General features: G+C 35.6%; 1 protein-coding gene and 1 long non-coding RNA gene across 4 annotated transcripts in view; one reads left to right on the top strand and one right to left on the bottom strand.

The window, feature by feature from the left end:
• Positions 1 to 97: 97 nt before the first annotated feature.
• LOC139980485 (uncharacterized) lies at positions 98 to 7292 on the top strand. Its single transcript, XR_011797567.1, has 3 exons — positions 98 to 401; positions 994 to 3059; positions 5085 to 7292. It is a non-coding gene; the product is annotated as an uncharacterized lncRNA (long non-coding RNA).
• Positions 6734 to 18358, bottom strand: part of LOC139980483 (uncharacterized) — a 31344-nt gene continuing 19719 nt past the window's right edge. For all 3 annotated transcript variants that reach the window (XM_071992115.1, XM_071992117.1, XM_071992116.1), the window contains exons 12-21: positions 17425 to 17577; positions 16733 to 16793; positions 15695 to 16011; positions 15126 to 15303; positions 14266 to 14589; positions 13567 to 13796; positions 12918 to 13061; positions 11921 to 12073; positions 11407 to 11467; positions 6734 to 10860 (exon numbers count right to left, since the gene is read on the bottom strand). In XM_071992115.1, the coding sequence (XP_071848216.1) occupies positions 10562 to 10860; positions 11407 to 11467; positions 11921 to 12073; positions 12918 to 13061; positions 13567 to 13796; positions 14266 to 14589; positions 15126 to 15303; positions 15695 to 16011; positions 16733 to 16793; positions 17425 to 17577 (1920 nt within the window). In that variant the 3' untranslated portion in view covers positions 6734 to 10561. The remainder of the gene's footprint in view (positions 10861 to 11406; positions 11468 to 11920; positions 12074 to 12917; positions 13062 to 13566; positions 13797 to 14265; positions 14590 to 15125; positions 15304 to 15694; positions 16012 to 16732; positions 16794 to 17424; positions 17578 to 18358) is intronic.

Raw genomic sequence — 18358 nt, 5'->3', positions numbered from 1 at the left:
ATTTCATTCTTTGTAAGGGAACCCCGAAATAAGATGACGTAATTGTACTCAAATAGTCTCATTACAGTACTTTTTGATTTGTATTATTTTTGTATAATATTTATTATTACCGATCAATAATATTTGAGCAGAAAATAGCTAGTTTGAACAAGTTGTTAATGTAATATACAGCAGCAACCCTACCATTTTTTATAAGGGGGTTGGAAAATTCACAACACTCGTGACGTTTTTAGTGAGTCATTGTTTACTAATAAATATTTTCCCATTTCTTGGGTAACGTAAATACACGTTCATATACAAAGTTATGGCGGGAAGCAACTTCCGGTTGCAAGTATGTCGATTGGGGAAAGGGGAAGGATGAAGACTCCCGTTCTAGTGGGATTATAGCAACACTTTCCAAGGTATTGGATGTTCCCATCCTGTCTCATAGACAAAATGACTTATATATTGCAAGTTCCAGGTGACAGTCCCACAACGGATCGTAGTAGTAGAATCCTAGTACTAGAAATACTAGTCTAGTTAATTTCTTGTCTATGATCTAGGCTAAGCCTAGATAACATTGGCAGTTTATGAATTAATTAATTCTGTGTAATATGAATTAATTCTGTATATATGAAAACGAGTTGTTGTGTTTTGTTTATGGCATACCGGATTTGAAATTAGATATATCAATTATATCATTGGTAAGTATCAACATTTTTTCTATATGCTGGTCAACTTAAACTTTAAAGTTAAAGGAACAACAAGCTTTTTTCCAGTTTATTTTAGTTTATCTTCTCGCAAATGGAACTTAATACAAGATCATACCGCTTCAATTAGGCTAGTTTTTACCACCGTTTACCTTCATGTTGGTTTCATTGTTTGGCTAAACACTAATCTATGAAAAGACTCTTTTTTTTTTAAATTTGTGATCTCAATTTATAAGCAATACTAACAGAAACAAAATTATTCATGTACACTTACATTATTTCTTTTATCTTTGTTTGACTGAAGGTTCAGAGGTGTTTGCAAATTAGGATTTTCAAAAAGGATATTTCCTTCTCGAATAACAATAAGGAGTAAAATCACAGTAGAAAACAGAAAGCATATATGTTAATTTTGTGGGGAACTTCCTGTTCTTCTTTCGGAAACAAAAAAGGTAAGTGAATATTTCTCTAAAACATTGCCATAGGTCTGTTATGTTTTTAATAATGTTTCCTGATTGGTGTTCCACATAAACTATGCTGATATGTGAATTACTGGAACATAATGTATATATTGTGATGTAAATTAGTCCTATATAAACATACTCTTCAAGTTTCACCAAGTTGGGGTCAATAATTTTCCACAGGCTTTTATTCACTATGGCACCTACTTGTACAGTCCTGGTTAAATTGACCAGGATTTCTGGTCAACTTTGTACCATGAATGCTGGTCATATTTCTGGATTTTATTTTCAATGATGTGAAATGTTGCCAGGATTCTAGTTTATGCATGGGTTTTATAGTTATTTATACAAAATCCAACTAGGTTGTCAAATTTTAAACATTACTTTTAAAATCTTAGTAACAATACTGCATTTGACCAAAGTGCTGGGTCAAATCCCTTCTAGTATCTTGATAAATACGAGACAAACTTTAAACACGCACTTTAGTATTGGTAAGAACTTAAGCACCCAGTTAATACTGAGTTTAAGTTGGAACTAAGACACAAATAGTAATTAGAGATGTTGTAAACTTCAATAAGAACAAAAACAGTGCTTGTACTCTGGCAACTTTGACAAGTATCATAATATAAAGTACATGCTACAAAGCAGGACAGTAATGTTTAATATAGTGTACTCTTCACCATAGTATCCTCACTCAAATTGTATTACTTTGTTTGTTGACAGTAGTATTGATTTAGCAGGGTGGAATAAATCCCTTCAGATGTAGCACCAATTGCAATATTTGGTTGCAACAGCAATGATACCTTAAGAAAAGTTTGTGCACAAGAATCTCAAAGGGTCAGGCTGAGAACTAGATAAGCTACTTACTGTCCATGCATTGTAATATTGAGGCTGCCTCTCTGCAAAACTAGTCTTAAGCTCTTCCAAAATGCCTCGTTACACTCAGAAGTTATTTGAAGACCTCTTAGTGGTGCACAGAATGTAGCTATATATGCCAATAGTCCAGTGATTGTCAGACCAGAACAACAATGATTTATCTGCTGTGCAGTTCTTTTTTATGAGCTCAGCTTACGCCTGAATACAGAGCACAGACACACTTCAGAGGCACAGCATTATTATAATTTTTATACATTTTTTATCTCCCTTAATTTCCTTAAAGGATATATTTGGAGAGGATTTAGGCAATCATAAATGGGACTGAGCATGTACTTTTCAAAATAATTTTTAAAATGCATTGCATGCTTACAGCCATGCACATGCAGGCCCATACTGCAGTATAAGCTGAATTTCACTGAAGGGAAATGTACTGTATGCCTATTGTGCCTTACCCCTGCCAACCCGATTAACTGATCAAACTCATTGGATTATGTTATAGAGGTATATATTATATGGTATATGGGAGTGATCTCATTAAATGGAGGGATGTGATTCATGTGTGGGATATTGATGTTGCGTGCTTGATAGCCTGGACTCAAAATCTGTCATGGACTCAGAATGCTCTGGAGTGATTTTTCTAGAACTATCACCCTGCTTTGGACTTGTCTTTGATTCCAACTAGCTCTTTGTTCAATGTTCTCCAACTTTTCACCCACAGTGTAGATCTATATATTAATCCTCGGAGTGGTGCAAAAAACTCCAAGAATGATAATTATCTTTCGATTACCATACCTCATTCTCTATGACAATTGATATAGCCTGTTGGATGAAGGCATAGGAATTATTGTTATATATGAATGTAATGGATGCATACTTTCACACTTGTTAGTAACATGATTACTCAACAAGTACAGTCCTGGACTTCAATCTTTGTTTGTAGATCCCATTAACAAAGAAATGAACCAAGATATCTATCAGGCTCCATTAGCACTTATGGAGGTCTTGAAAGGTGTACGATCTCTGAACAGGATAGATGGTAATTGTTAGTATTCTTTCTATGCAATCTAAAAACATATCACTAATCATTGGTTATAAAATTGGTACTTGAAACTCATATTTTTACAGTACCTTTAAGTGTAGCATATTAAATTAGAGTGGAAGTTCAGGGCAAATACTTAAAATGAGTAATATACAAATACTAAATTGATTCTCCTATATTGTCTTTTTGAATTTGCTTTAGATTAGTGTTGCGCCGATAATCGTTTTCAATATCGGTATCGGCCGATATTTGCAATATCGGCAGCATATCGGTATCGGTAAAATTTTGCCTAATTGCCGATAACAGCAAGCCGATATTGAACTTTTTTTTTCACAGCAGAGCTACTTATTTATACTTGCAATGATTTGTTAATCTGCCCAAGACGATCCATTTCTTTAGCGTCAGTTAAACTCTTATTCATTTTCGATTAATATCCATGGAAACCTGACCCTCCGTAACCTCTAAAACACGTCTACGGCGCGCGAATATAACCAATGACCTTCGTGAACCTTGGCCTACACATAGCATTAGTGCAGCATGTATACACTGTACTGTACTAACCATTCATTTTCTCAAAGGCCTCCGTGAAAACCTTGAACATGATGCATAACTGCACTTTTAATTTTCCGCGAACACACTGCCGATTTCCCGCCGGTGTTCGCCCAGCGAACACGCCGAGCACGCGAGCATAAAGGCGTAGTGTCCAGGGGCCCGCCTTAGGGCCTTGGTGGGGTCATGGGGTAGAACCCCATTGTGGGGATCCTGGGGGGTAAAGCCCCGAAAAATTGGCTTTTTTTTGCGTGTCTGGCGATAAAAAAAAAAATCGCAGTTGAGTATGCAAAATAATTTTCTTATTTAAATTGTCACGAAACAGATGAAAATTTTAAAATGACAAGTTAGAGTAGCTATATTATGTTATAAAATGAAAAGAGATTTAATCTGTCTTTCAGTCTTTAAAAAGTGCAACTTACAAAACTTCCGATATTATGAAACAAACAACGTTCAGCAAAGCCCTGTCTCTAGACTGCCTAACAATGAATAGCGTGCACAATGCGTACATTTTTACAACTGCGGTGTTTAACCCTATACCCAACTACCGCCGTACATGTGCTGCGAATTTTCCCAGGTACCTTCCCAAACACACTGTAAGCTCATCCCCTGTGTAACACCTGTTTGTTAACATTTTTTGGCAAGTTGCCAGGGAACTTTTCAGTTACGTGAGATCCGTAACCGCCGAGGTGGTTAGGCTATTTGCTATACAATTAACTATGGTAGGATATTATTTTTTCCGTATTTTTGGAAATTCTAGAAAATACTTTCTTTTTTCCCCCGCTTAAAAACAGATGTGGTCTTACGGTATATTCATAAATGGATGCACTAGAGCCTTGTTTACATGACATTAGTTGCATTTAGTACGATATGCCAGTTTTGCGTGAATTTTTCGAAAGTGTTTTGTTCGATCTTTCGTAATATTTGAAAGGTGTACCACCTTACTTTCCGTACACAATTGGTCATTTCTCTACTGATTTTCAGTTTTTTTATTCTCTATACGGTCAAGTGAATAAGTTGTACATTGAGTATAAACTCAATAAATTATCATTTTTACATTGTGATCGACAGTAGTAACCAAATTAAGATGCAATTTTGCAAGCATACGTTAACACTATAGCCACTTGTAAATCTTTACGATGTTAAGGCTCACATTTACTGCGTCCATTTTATTATCGCGTGCAGCGCTGCATTGAAAAAGATTCTGGTTGGATTTCAATTATAATTCTCTTTTTCAAAATCAGGAAAAAAGTCATTCTTTTCAACTTAGGACAAAAGGAAAACAAAACACCATATTTTGTTGTTTACTTGAAGATTTATTTGTGAATGTGTGCATGACTGAAGTACGATTTTGCCTTCATTTTGTCTGTTAAAAAATATCGGTATCGTATCGGTATCGGACCGATATTGGGATGATAATATCGGATATCGGCCAAAACCGATATTGGTGATATCGGCGCAACACTACTTTAGATACTTCAGGTTCATTTGCAGGTGTCCTGACCTGTGAAGCTGATATACAACAGCCAACAGTAAAACCAGAAGCCAGTTCAAGGGGCAGCATGATAACTCTTGTGAGTAGTATCTATCTGAGACTAACAAATTGTGCATCTAGGTGCAGTATAAATAGTTATTTTAATCTATGGGTTTCAAAAAGCATATTACACATGCCTTCTCCAATACAGTGAACTTATATTGGGACGTTATAAATCGACCTAAGTCTTGTATACATTTGTACAATACAACTAGCTGTAGTAGGCTATGATAGCTACCACTTCACATAAGAGTTTTTGAAAAGAGGATCAAAACCCTCTATAAATCTCACCCAACTATTGCTGTAAGCCCTACCATCACCTGTCCTCCTGCATTTCCACCCCTGCCTTTCCCCCCTCTTCCACCAGCAACATTTTGGCCCTTTCCTTCTAAGACCCTCACAACCCCCCCCCCCCCACAGCTCCTTGTCCCCTCTTCATATTCCTATTATGGCAACCTGCAGGGAAAATGAATAATTCTCACTTACTGCAAGTTTTGTATGTACAGTAATATGATAGATGATAATTCTAACCCAAATATGAAATTTGTATGTAAAATATGATACAATGTATCATTGCCATTATCAAATAACAGGTACATGCATAATGTATACTATCTAAGTAACATTATATGCAAGGCCGCAAGGGGACACAAAATTAATAACTGAGACATTGAGAAAAGCATGACATGTTAGTTATGTCCTCCTTTCTAGCAACCACTGATTAATGGAGCTTATCATCATATTCCTTCTCTCTGTCAGTCATTTCAGATACAGAAGATATAGGGGCTATCAATGAAACTGATAGGCCTATATAAAACACATAGACGTGATAAATGTATTTATGAACCGTACTTTCAAATTAGATGTTAAATCTTATGAGATATCTACGTTTGTTGGTATTCTAACAAAAACCATCACGTTAAAACCAAAACAAACACACGGCCATCGCATCCTCGATCGTGCATGTACGTGATGAGGGGTTAAAACAAACCTTGTGTTCTTTTTGAACGCCATTCCTAAAATACGTGCCTAGAATCTTGAGGTTGCATACAACTAATGAAATCAGAAGGCATGATATGAGCATTTCGCTAAAACTAACTGAAATAGCGCATACTGTACATGTGTTCACATTATTGTAGGCCTACTTTAATTTAGGAAGTGGAAATTGCAGGGTCAAGCTACAATGACCCACTCATTTAAATGCTAAAAAATGCACTGATAGTAGTGAGTTTCCATGGGTACTGGAGCCTCAGGTTTCATTTCGCTTTGGCTTTTGGGTCGGTGTTGGTTGGGGTTTACTAAATGTACTAAATAGGAATACAACAAACCATTATGTTTCCACAAAGGTATAAACGTACGCAAGCGAGAAGGGTTATGAACGAAAGGGTTTGCCACAGTAATAGCTATAATCAGGTCTTCATGAGAACCACATGATCTTTGAACTTTAATGAGTATTGAGACGTTTGTTGTAATGTATCCTGAATCTGTTGCCTCCACATTCTCCAGAGATACATTTGGCATTGATAAAGTCCCCCTCCCATCATCCTTTACTTACAGGTAATAACAACTCTATTGCAATAATCAATGATTACTGAGTTCGTATCTGTATTGTCAATAAAATATAGATTGAATATGTACATTTCTTTGAAAAGCCAGTTTATCAGCTCTCAGCTTTTCCTTAACTGTATTATACTTATATGCATATATGATATAGATACTATGAAGAAAAAAATGAAACCTTTTTAGCTCAATTGCCATGGTGACATTCATTTTGTTCATTCCAAATGCATTCACAAGTTCATATGATCAAATTTGACAAATTCGACAAATTCATATCTTTCCACAAAAAAAACCTTATGAGGATGTGGTTTGACCAAAGGAAGCAGTCAATTTCCAAGAATTGTTTTGAGCCACCAGAATATACCTTTAATAAGTAGCCAATCTTAATGGAATTAATAAACATCATCTTTAAATAACAGGATGATCTACAAACTGACACTGACAGTCCAAAATGTTATCCAACATTATCAAATGGCAAAGAGATTTGCAAAAGGTGTCTAGAAGATTGGACACTTTTGCACTTCTTAAAACACCACATTCACAAACTTTGCCAGGTTTCAACATCTGTTGACCTCAACTGACATTGACCTCCATAAAAACAAGAGCCCAAGGGCACTGTGGTTCCTTGCTTGGGGTATATGACAATACACATAATATTATCGAGCAAGATTGGGCTGAAATAGTCCAAGTAATTGTGGTCCTACATGTTCCCATAAAGTAACCAACACTGTAGTCAACACTTTTGTGATCACAAAATGTGATCGGATTTTTTATCAAAGGGCACTTTTGAGATCTAAATATGGCGTCGCAAATGTAAGAAATATAAGAGACCTACAAGCGTGTCAACAGATATGATAACAATGGTGACCTCAGATGACATGACCTTTAAGTTTCAAAATGTTCCACCACCCCATTCACAACTTGTCCCAAAATATCAACCATGTCACACCTTGGCATTGAGATTTAATTGCATTAAATGTCAAAAAATTAACTTTGAACTTGTATGTAACTTCACACACAAAGGTCACCCGGAGGTCAACCAATTGAAATTTTTGATCGGTGAGACCTAAATAGAGCATGACTGTAAAAATTCAAACATTTTTTCTTTGCCCATTTTCTCCCCCAAAATACTACTTTTTTAACATTAGCTGACCTTTGGTGACCTTGGATCACATGACCGTTAAGTTTGAAAATATTCCCCTATACCATTTGCAACTTGTCCAAAAAAATCAACCTTGTCACACCTTGGCACTGGGAGTTATTGCATTAAATGTGTGAAAATTAACTTTGCCCTCAAATAACTTCGCACACGAAGGTCAAATGGGGGTCAACCCATTAACATTTATGATCAGAAAGTACATTTAAAAACTGAAAATAGCATCGAAACTGTAAAAATCCACAAAACACGAAAAGGTCACCAGAGGTCAAATTGAGGTCAAGGGTCAACCAGATGCGGGTCGACAATTGGATTACATTGAAGCAACTCCCAACCCTAACGGACAATTTGTTCTCAAGTTGTCGCAAAAATACTAGTTTTTTATCATTAATTGACCTTTGGTGACCTTGGATCACATGACCGTTAAGTTTGAAAATATTCCCCTATACCATTTGCAACTACTCCAAAAATATCAACCTTGTCACACCTTGGAACTGGGAGTTATTGCATTAAATGTCTGAAAATTAACTTTGACCTCATATAACTTCGCACACGAAGGTCACACGGGGGTCAACCCATTGACATTTATGATCAGAAGGTACCTTTGACATCTGAAAATAGCATCAAAACTGTAAAAATCCCTAAAACACTAAAAAGGTCACCAGAGGTCACCAGAGGTCAAATTGAGGCCAAGGGTCACCCAGATGCGGGTCGACAATTGGATTACATTGAAGCAACTCCCAACCCTAACGGACAATTTGTTCTCAAGTTATCGCAAAAATACTAGTTTTTTATCATTAATTGACCTTTGGTGACCTCGGATCACGTGACTGTTAAGTTTGAAAATATTCCCCTATACCATTTGCAACTTGTCTCAAAATATCAACTGTGTAACACCTTGGCACTGGGAGTTATTACACTAAATGTCTGAAAATTAACTTTGACCTCATATAACTTAACATACAAAGGTCACCTTGGGTCAACTTATTGACATTTTTGATTGATGAGAACTAAATTAGAGCATCAAACTATACAAAATCAAACATTTTTTTCTTTGCCCATTTTCTACCCCCAAAATACTACTTTTTTGACATTAATTGACCTTTGGTGACCTCGGATCACATGACCGTTAAGTTTGAAAATATTCCCCTATACCATTTGCAACTTGTTCAAAAATATCAACCATGCCACACCTTGGAATTGGGAGTTGTTGCATTAAATGTCTGAAAATTAACTTTGACCTTGTATAACTTCGCACACGAAGGTCACACGGGTGTCAACCAATTGACATTTTTGATCGGAAGGTACCTTTGATATCCAAATCTAGCATCAAAACCAAACATTTTCTTTTTTGATCGTTTCCTCCCAAAATAAGCACATTTTTTCTAATGTGACCTTTGACCTTTTGTTTCAGATGTAGTTTAATCTCCTGATTCCAAAAAACAAAACGAAAAGTCTGTACAACCATCCTAACTCCGACCTAAAAACTTTGACCCCATATAACTTCGCACATAAAGGTCACACGGGGTCAACCTATTGACATTTATGATCAGAAGGTACCTTTGACATCTGAAAATAGCATCGAAACTGTAAAAATCCCCAAAACAGGAAAAGGTCACCAGAGGTCAAATTGAGGTCAAGGGTCACCCAGATGCGGGTCGACAATTGGATTACATTGAGGTAACTCCCAACCCTAACAGACATTTCGTTCTCAAGTTATTGCAAAAATACTAGTTTTTTATCACTAATTGACCTTTGGTGACCTCGGATCACATGACCGTTAAGTTTGAAAATGCTCCCCTAACCAGTTCACAACTTGTCCCAAAATATCAATCTTGTCGCACATTGGCACTGGGAGTTATTGCAGTTTTAATATTTTCGGTTTTTGGACCAGAACTGACCTATGGTGACCTTTGTGGGCACCAAAAACAATAGGGCACACCTTCTCCATATGGCGGATCTATAGTCCAAGTTTGGCCTCAATCCAACATTCCCTTATTGAGATAGAGCGTACCCAAGCAAGTGTCACAGACGCACACACACACACACACACATACACACATACACACAAACATACGCCAACCTGACTGCACAGGTTCCTTTTGCTAAAGCAAGGAACCAAAAAACTGTTGGAGATTCTGCATCTTTCATATAAATCCTCTGTCAAAGTTACAATTGTTCTGATATAGAACTTAAGCGATTCACATTTTGCCATCTGCTGAACTTACAGGACCTTTGAGTGCCATCAAAACAATCACAACCTTGTACTCACAATAGGGAAGCTACACATCCATACATCCATAGAATCAGGTCTTTTAAAATTAATACTGCTGTTGAGATGTTATGTTGAAAAAGTAGGGTGACATACACGCACATATGTTGACATGACTGCATATGTTACTTGTAATTGTTTACCTAAAAGGCAAGTATACCAATATGGACATAGTAACATAGAGTATATACAAACATAACCATGTTAGACAGGGAGGAGAATATTTCATGTAATTCCTACATGTGTAATTATACTTATAGTCCTGTTGTTATAAGCTCTCACTGTTCATAACTGTTTGTACAAAACTATCTCACCTACTTCCTTACCTGCTCTCAAATGAATAAATTTCTGGGTACAGCACCACTGGTGATATGATGTTTGTAATCATCATTATTTGCTTAAAATAACCCACAATATGATTTCAGTCATTATTCTCGGCACAATGTAGCTTCAACTACATGATTTTTACTTCTGAATTCCCTGACAAGTTTCGCACATTTTTCATTTCCTTGTTCTGTTAAAGCATTTTCCAATTTTGAGATGTTTGTGGGCGATATCAGTGAACGTTTGGTCAGCTTCTCTAACAGAGTTCCTGGTGTCTTGTGCTTCTTGATATCAGTAATTCCTTCTTCAGGAAGTTGGAAAATATTTGCCAGCAGGGTAGATTGGTCTACATCAAGATGTTCTGATAAGTTCTGCTGTAGCTGATCAAAAGATTTGATGATGGCTGTGAGGTTGAAAGGAAGGAAATTGTAAATGTTTTTAAAACACTACTCTATATAAAGTGAATTAAACTGATCGTGTTTCATGCAAACAATATGCAGAATTGTGAGACAACAGTGATTTGTTTCTACACACACGTGTTAAATAAACCTTAAAAGCTCAGAGTTTTTTTGATGAAACTCAACATAAAAACTCAACAGAATATACATTTTGAAACGGGTGGTTGAATCTTGTTATCTTTTTTTTAGTTTTTACTGCAGTGAGACAAAACTGATGTTTCCTAATATATCAAGTATTGCAAATAGCTGATAGTTATATTTCACCAGTTCACATGACAACTGCAGCCTGGACTCCTTTATGCAAAGTAAGATTAGATGTACACATCTCATATGTAAGGGATTGTAGGCAGTATGTAAAATGTTGATGTATGAAAAGTAAAACTACATGTACACATCTCATATGAAAGGATTATAAAGCAAACATCAACACTTTACATACGGCCTACAATTAATTAACATGCTTTGAAATTGTTGATAACGTAATTACTCACATTCAGGTAGGACAAGCTGGAATGGAGATGTGATTTGGTCAATATGTAGTAGTTTGTTAATCTGTGAAGATGAATTGAAGAGGAAAGCTTGATGATTCTCCCAGAAAATTAGTTTGTGCATATCTCACCTCTATCAATTGACAGTGTGTATCAAAACATGGTTTAAGTGATAATGTTAAGATAGCTAATTAGTACTTGCTGTTTAGGATATTTTGTATGTATTACATTTGTATTATGAAGACAGCTTGTCCAAAGGCCTTGTTTTGTGTTCATTTTAACATTATATTTCAAACCTGTATAATGGAAATCAGTTCGTCAATTTAGGCAAACAAAGTAGAGATTTCAATAGAAATAAAGAAAATTACTTCATTAGAGAAGGTAAAAATGGTTAACAATTAAAATAAAAGGTAAATATAAAAGGAGTCTCAGTAGCTAAGATAAATCCAAAGTGAAACGTTAAACTCCTTGTATTCAAATTTTTGCTTTATGTTAATTGAAACCAAAATCAAGTTACCTGCAACTGAATGTTAAGCTGGAAAAGACTCTTCATGGACATCCCAAATCTTGCTTCTATTTCCAGATTGACAGTATCTTTGATCCCTTTATTCTGAAGATGGAATTCTACCATGTGTCTGTTTTTTAACCATACAGCTTCCATAGCAACATCCTTGAAGAGAGAAAATTCAAGATATTTTTAATTATTAATTAATAAGACTTGTGAGAGTTTGAACATCGGTGGTCAAGTTGTTAGGAAACTGGGCTTGCAATTTAAAGAATGTAGGTCCCAGTACTAGTCGACTGGATGGTTATGATCTGGATTTGGGCAAGGGGAATTAACCTCAATTGCCTGTCTTCATCCAGGTGTATGCACTGACAAATGCAAAGAATGTTGTAAATATAGCTGTGTGCTTTACCTTGGCAGCACCCATGTCCCACAGTGGGCACATATACAGTAAACTGCAACCTATCAAATTTATGTATATTGAGATTCATGGATGTTGTAAAGTCATTTGACAAGGCTTTGGCTTACATGCAAGGCTTTAAACTATCAACTTGATATTCTTTTTAGCTCTTATAAGCTTTGAAAAGAATGATTATGCGTAGCAGCAAAAATAAAACCAAAAAAAATAAGAGACCATAACAATGACACATATTACAAAGTACTTATATAATCAATACATGGACAGTCAATGAGGAACGAATGAAGGCCTAGTCAAGAATGAAACTAACTGTATATTCAACTGTAGATGAGACCATCTGACAACTTTTCATTCATTGAATATCATAGGAATGACAGAAGGAGACAATTTACAAATAACATCATGTGCTAACAGCAAACACATACTGTACCACTCAACAGATGCAAATAACTATTCATCTAACAAATGCAAATTACCTGTGGAACAGGAATTAACTGCTTTCTTTACATGATGCTAAGAATAAATAATAATACATTATACATTTTATATTATATATAATATAAATTATAATATTTTACAAACATTACTAACCACTTTTCTAGGATGTGGGTTACACTGTGATGTACTGGAGTTAGCGCTAACATGTAAAATTGAAGTCATAGATTTGAGTACAACGGAGACAGGATCATGAATTATGGTTCCTTTTTGCTGGTAGATTTCTTCATTGATAAGACTCTATTAATATAAGAAAATGAAACAACTGAATGTTATATTATTATTTATGTAAATTTTAATATTAACATCAATGCAAACACTCCTTAGTTGTCCTATGGACTATCAGGAAGCAATAACCTCTTCCCGGTATGGCCCTCTCTGGAGTGGCCATCGTTTGATAAATCAGGGAGCTGTTATAAATATATAATACATAGAGTGTCTGATAGGATGCATTATCAAAGACCATTAATAGTCTTCAAGATTATGTTATGAAATATAATTCTTTGCTGGCTAAATTGTGGACACCTGGTGAAGGTGTGTTTACAAATGTGTCTGTAATTACATAATTGTTGCAAGTTTGCAATGATCACTAGCAATAAATTATTGAAAACAAATAGTTATTGCTAACACTGTATCGATCCTGTACAATCATGTGCATGAACCATGTGTCATTCACTAAGGCAGACAACTGGAATCCATGAGATAATTAGCGATACCACTTCAGCTGACAAAATCAGCTACTTACTTTATGTTCCAGTGTGTCATCATTATGAAACCAAAGATGGATTGTCAATTGATCCCCCGATTCAGACACTCTGTTCACAATCGGTAAAAGACAAACACGTTTCCTCATCTTGGGTATGAAAGGGACATGAAGACCAATGAGACAGGGTTTCTCAGCTTCAACTGCAAGGTGCTGACTATTCATAGAGCAGCTGTGGTGTTTCCTATCTAAGCTCCACTTGACAGATTTATCTGAAGAAAATTTTAAAATCATTTTGCTAGTTAGCTTTTATAACATGGTGAAAGGTAGAACACCAATCCTTTACTATACCGTATATGAGTTTAAAGGGACAGTCTGGTGATAGAAAATACAACTCTGCAAACAAAGAACACCAAAACACTTTGTTTGACATGCCCCAGTGGATCTAAATAGTACATATGAAGTTCACACAACCTTTTTTGATTCATTGTGCTAACAAATGTTTCAGACTTTGACCTCTACAGAAAAGCAGGGCTTTTGGTATTCATGTAATATGGCACCATACGCCCAGTGTCAAATAACACCATTATGCAATTTATGGTCTAACCATGCTTATAAGTCAAGAGGTGGTACACACAAGCTCATATACATACTTCTGTCGATAATACAAATGTTAGTGACTTAATATATAATATCACTGGAGTAGAAAAACACAACACAAGACAAAAGAAAGAAACAGACCTGTTTGTAATACACCAGAGTACACATCAATACCCATCTGGTTAGTTGTAGTAATAGCACAGTGCGGAATAATCAAGGAGGCAGGCTTGTGTAAGGTAAGGCTTCCTGGACCAAATTTCACAAAGGGGGTCAACCTTAGACTCTTGTTTGAGATAGGTCCTTTAACTACAGGGTCAGTGGAAACCCACAGACTAACAATCCTTCCAGTGTGTAGTGCACCAGCTGGTACACGCAGGGAAACACCTGCAATAAACATCTCTCCTCCATGCTGATCAAAGTATTGTTCTTTATAAAGATTGGACCCTGGGAACAGAGGAAGTCTCTCTGAAGGGGAAAGGTAATATATTTCATGTGAAAAGAAAATTTTTTGTCACTTTCATGAATCATGTGTTAATGCAAACTGTCTTTCTATTCCACTATATGAAAATAACCTCTGTAACAAAAGCTGATGTTTTCATATTCCTACTTTAGGCTATTTGTAGATAATTCAAAAATATAAAATAAATTGGAAAAATCAAATACAGATAAGATATGAGAAAGAGAGAATAACACCTGTAATCAACTATCTGCAAGAAATGTTAACATCATTGAATTAAACATGAAACAATTAATGACATGTTTAATGTACAGACACAATAATAAGTATGTAGGGTCATATCATATTCCTCTAGCATTGACATGCCTGAAGCTATTTTGGAGGCAAATGATATATTCATACTGAAATAAAGAAAAATCATTCATTTTGGTAAATACTGAAACAACTGTAATGATCTTAGAATGTCATATAGGATTGAGAATAAATATATAAGTAACAAACATAGAAGGAATACACATATTGCTAAAACTTTAGTGTACTTTACCATGTTCTTCCTTAGCAAGCAGCAACAGCCTTCTTCCCAAGTCCAGTTTTCCATGAGACAATTTCAAGGCTCTTTGGACATCCAGTCTCTTGTATCCCTCCTCTAACAAAATTTTGAAATTTACTGACAACTTTGGTTCCCTTTTTGAAAAGATTTCCTGTTTCTCTGGAATTTTTACCTGAAATAATGTTGAAATATTACGAATTGTTTATAGAATTCATACTTTTTATCATACTTTCATGAAGATAGACAACTCTCTACTGGATTTGAATATTCTAAAAAGACTTCCTGTGCACTTGATCTCTACAAACCTAACTTTTGAGTACTAAAGCATAAAATAACAGTTAAATGTTTGTTATTTTGTTTCGATTAGTAAAAGGAGGACTTATTAGTAATGGAAGAGTAATTCCTTCTTCTGTTATGTGACTTGCATGACAGCAAAAAGGATACTTTTCATATTAGAAAGTACAGTACTAATCCATGCTAAGATCTGGATTTTATTCATATTGATCCTTGTTTTCCTTCAAGATAAAGTCTCAAGTCTCAACAAGTTTTTGTGAAGCACAAACCATTTTCTTATCATCTTTCACTCCTTCATTTTCCCCTCCATTCTTCTCCTGTGATATACCAATGTACTCCAGCACCAGTCTTGCAACCTTATTAAAGTGAATAGCTTTCAATCCTTCATACATTCCAATCATTCTGTCTGGCATGATGAGCTCTCTTTCATCCAATATTTTCATCAGCATCGTTCCAGATTCTGCTGCTTCCTGAATTGTGTCATTTTCTGCTGGCTTGAGCTCAAAATACATGCCTAGCTTTTGACAATGTTGTTTATCTAGAAGCTTTGCAATGTCTCTTCTCAACTTTTCATATTTGTGTAAGTCTGAAAAGTGAGAACAACAACATCTACTTTACAATCGAAAAAGTATAGCAAATGTACAGATTAGAGGGCCTGAACCACATGCTAATTGTGTGCCAGTTTGGAACAAAAAGCAACGTTCACAACTAACATGAACAAGTAGACAACTGGCCCACAAGCATGCAACCTACGTGGAAAACGTTGGTGTGCAATTCAACGGTTAGTGCACACGATAATTGGTTAAGTTTACTGCCAACAACTTGCATGCAACTCTGCAACTTTAAGCCCTTGTCTTGTGCATAAATTCTAGTCTTGTATCCAGCTTCCCTTCAAAGTTGCTTTTGCTACAAAGTAGGAAGTGAGCATACCCATTTAAAATGAAGCATGTAAATAGAACTTAGATATGTTTTGGGTTCAGCAGCAAGATTAAATTTCTCTCCATGATAAGTGTCTATGTTGATCAAATATTTCCCAATAAACTAAGTTTATTTAGTTTATTGGTGTCTACTTCTACAAACCAAATGTTATTACTTTTTCACCTTTACTCAGACACTCACCTGGGTCCATGTACTCTATATGTGCTTACTCTTTCATCTTCACTAATACACACTTACCTGGAGTATGTATAAGATAAAATAAAGACCATTCATTTTTATTGTTCCAACTTCACTTAGATGCAGGCCAGGATGGACTTTTAAAACTAGCCAAGTCCAACCATTTGTTCAACTTCCACTTAAAAACTCACCTGTATGCAGTTCTCTGAAAAGAATTTCCTGGCTTTCTGGAGATAAGAGAATGTTTTTCACCTGAAGGAAAACAGGAAAACATATGAATAATGGAAACTTTATAAGTCAGAATGTCTACCATGCAATAGTGCAGAATATCTATCACAACCCTGTGAATGATTAGGTTACAGTAGGAATGTAATGTAGAAACATAGAGCTGAAACAGAATAAAATAACACATAATACAAATTGGAACATACCTATGCCAAATAAAACAAAAATTCCAATGGCTGTTAACCTGTGTTTAGAATAATTCATACTTTTTCAGCATTTTGAGTTACTCATTTATTACAAAGCAATACCAAGACAAAGTGGTAAACAGGATCAAAATAAGAAACTTAGGTACACCAGGATCACTGGAAAGACTGAAAATATATATATACTTGCATAACAGGCTACTATAATTCAATTAAATTAAATTGTCATCCACCATAAATATTGTAATGAAAAGGATCCATGAGCGAACATGCCAACGAATAACCATAATTCAGTCACAGCACTGATATTATTCAATCACCCTGTAAACAGCTGCAAGACTTTCAACAGACAGGAAATGAATAAAAAATAACTGATCAGAAGAGAGAAGATGTCGCTTAATGTCATGTAATGAAGAGACATATGAGAACACAAACAATCAACAAGCATAACTCACCTTTGATTGGAGGATGAGGGCTGTCTGGTTCTTTTCATGTTGTGATACTTTTAACTTCACATCAACCATGTCAGTGTCTCTATATTTGTTTCTGTTAAGTCTGAACTGATGAGAGACTCTACTGGCAGCACAGAGGTGATCAATGTCTACATGCTAATAGATAAAAGATATTGAAGTTCAATGTACTGAGGATGAAAATGCTTGTTATGTATGCAAAGAAACAATCCCACATATAAGGTATATAAAGAATTAAGGAAAAGTTGGTAAGAAACCAAGACGTGTGGCCAAATACAAATCCTTACATTTCATTGGCAGCTGGTGAAGATTGTACTTTATATTGTTATGAAGAATTCCATAACAACATTTTAGGTTAATTTTGTCACATGGGGTAGGAACCCTACAGAAACATAGTCGAGCCATGGATATCCATGTGATTTAAGATGAATACCGGCTTATATCAATCCTTCTGTTTTGAAGAATGTTCAGAGAATTTACTAGGCAGGCAATAATCATTTCTTCTCACAGGACAGCCACCTAATCAACATCCCACTCCAGCCAGTGAGAGTTTGCCACAGCATCTGAACACTACCTCCAAATACAAAGGGAGGTGAATAAAAGACATTCCATTAATCATCACCAGAGTGCAGACATGGTGGGAGAAGTTTTTTGTGAAACCATGTGAAAGAACAAAGGATTTCATTTCCTAAGTCATGAACCGAAAATTCGATTATGCTCAATAACACTGCCCACCAGAAGTTTTGCATAGATTCTAATACCTGTTGGTTTTTTTTAACCAAAACGTAGTGGTTGTAGGGCCAATATTCTAACCGCTACAACATTTTGAACCACGTTAGGTAACCAATCCTCGATTACAAGTCAACTTACATATAATGTTAGAAGACAAACTTTAATAACATTGGTGATTAATACAAAC

This window comes from Apostichopus japonicus, chromosome 15 (genome assembly GCF_037975245.1).
Source record: "Apostichopus japonicus isolate 1M-3 chromosome 15, ASM3797524v1, whole genome shotgun sequence".
In the NCBI taxonomy this organism is placed as follows: Eukaryota; Metazoa; Echinodermata; class Holothuroidea; order Aspidochirotida; family Stichopodidae; genus Apostichopus; species Apostichopus japonicus.
This window is presented reverse-complemented; position numbering and strand designations above follow the sequence as displayed.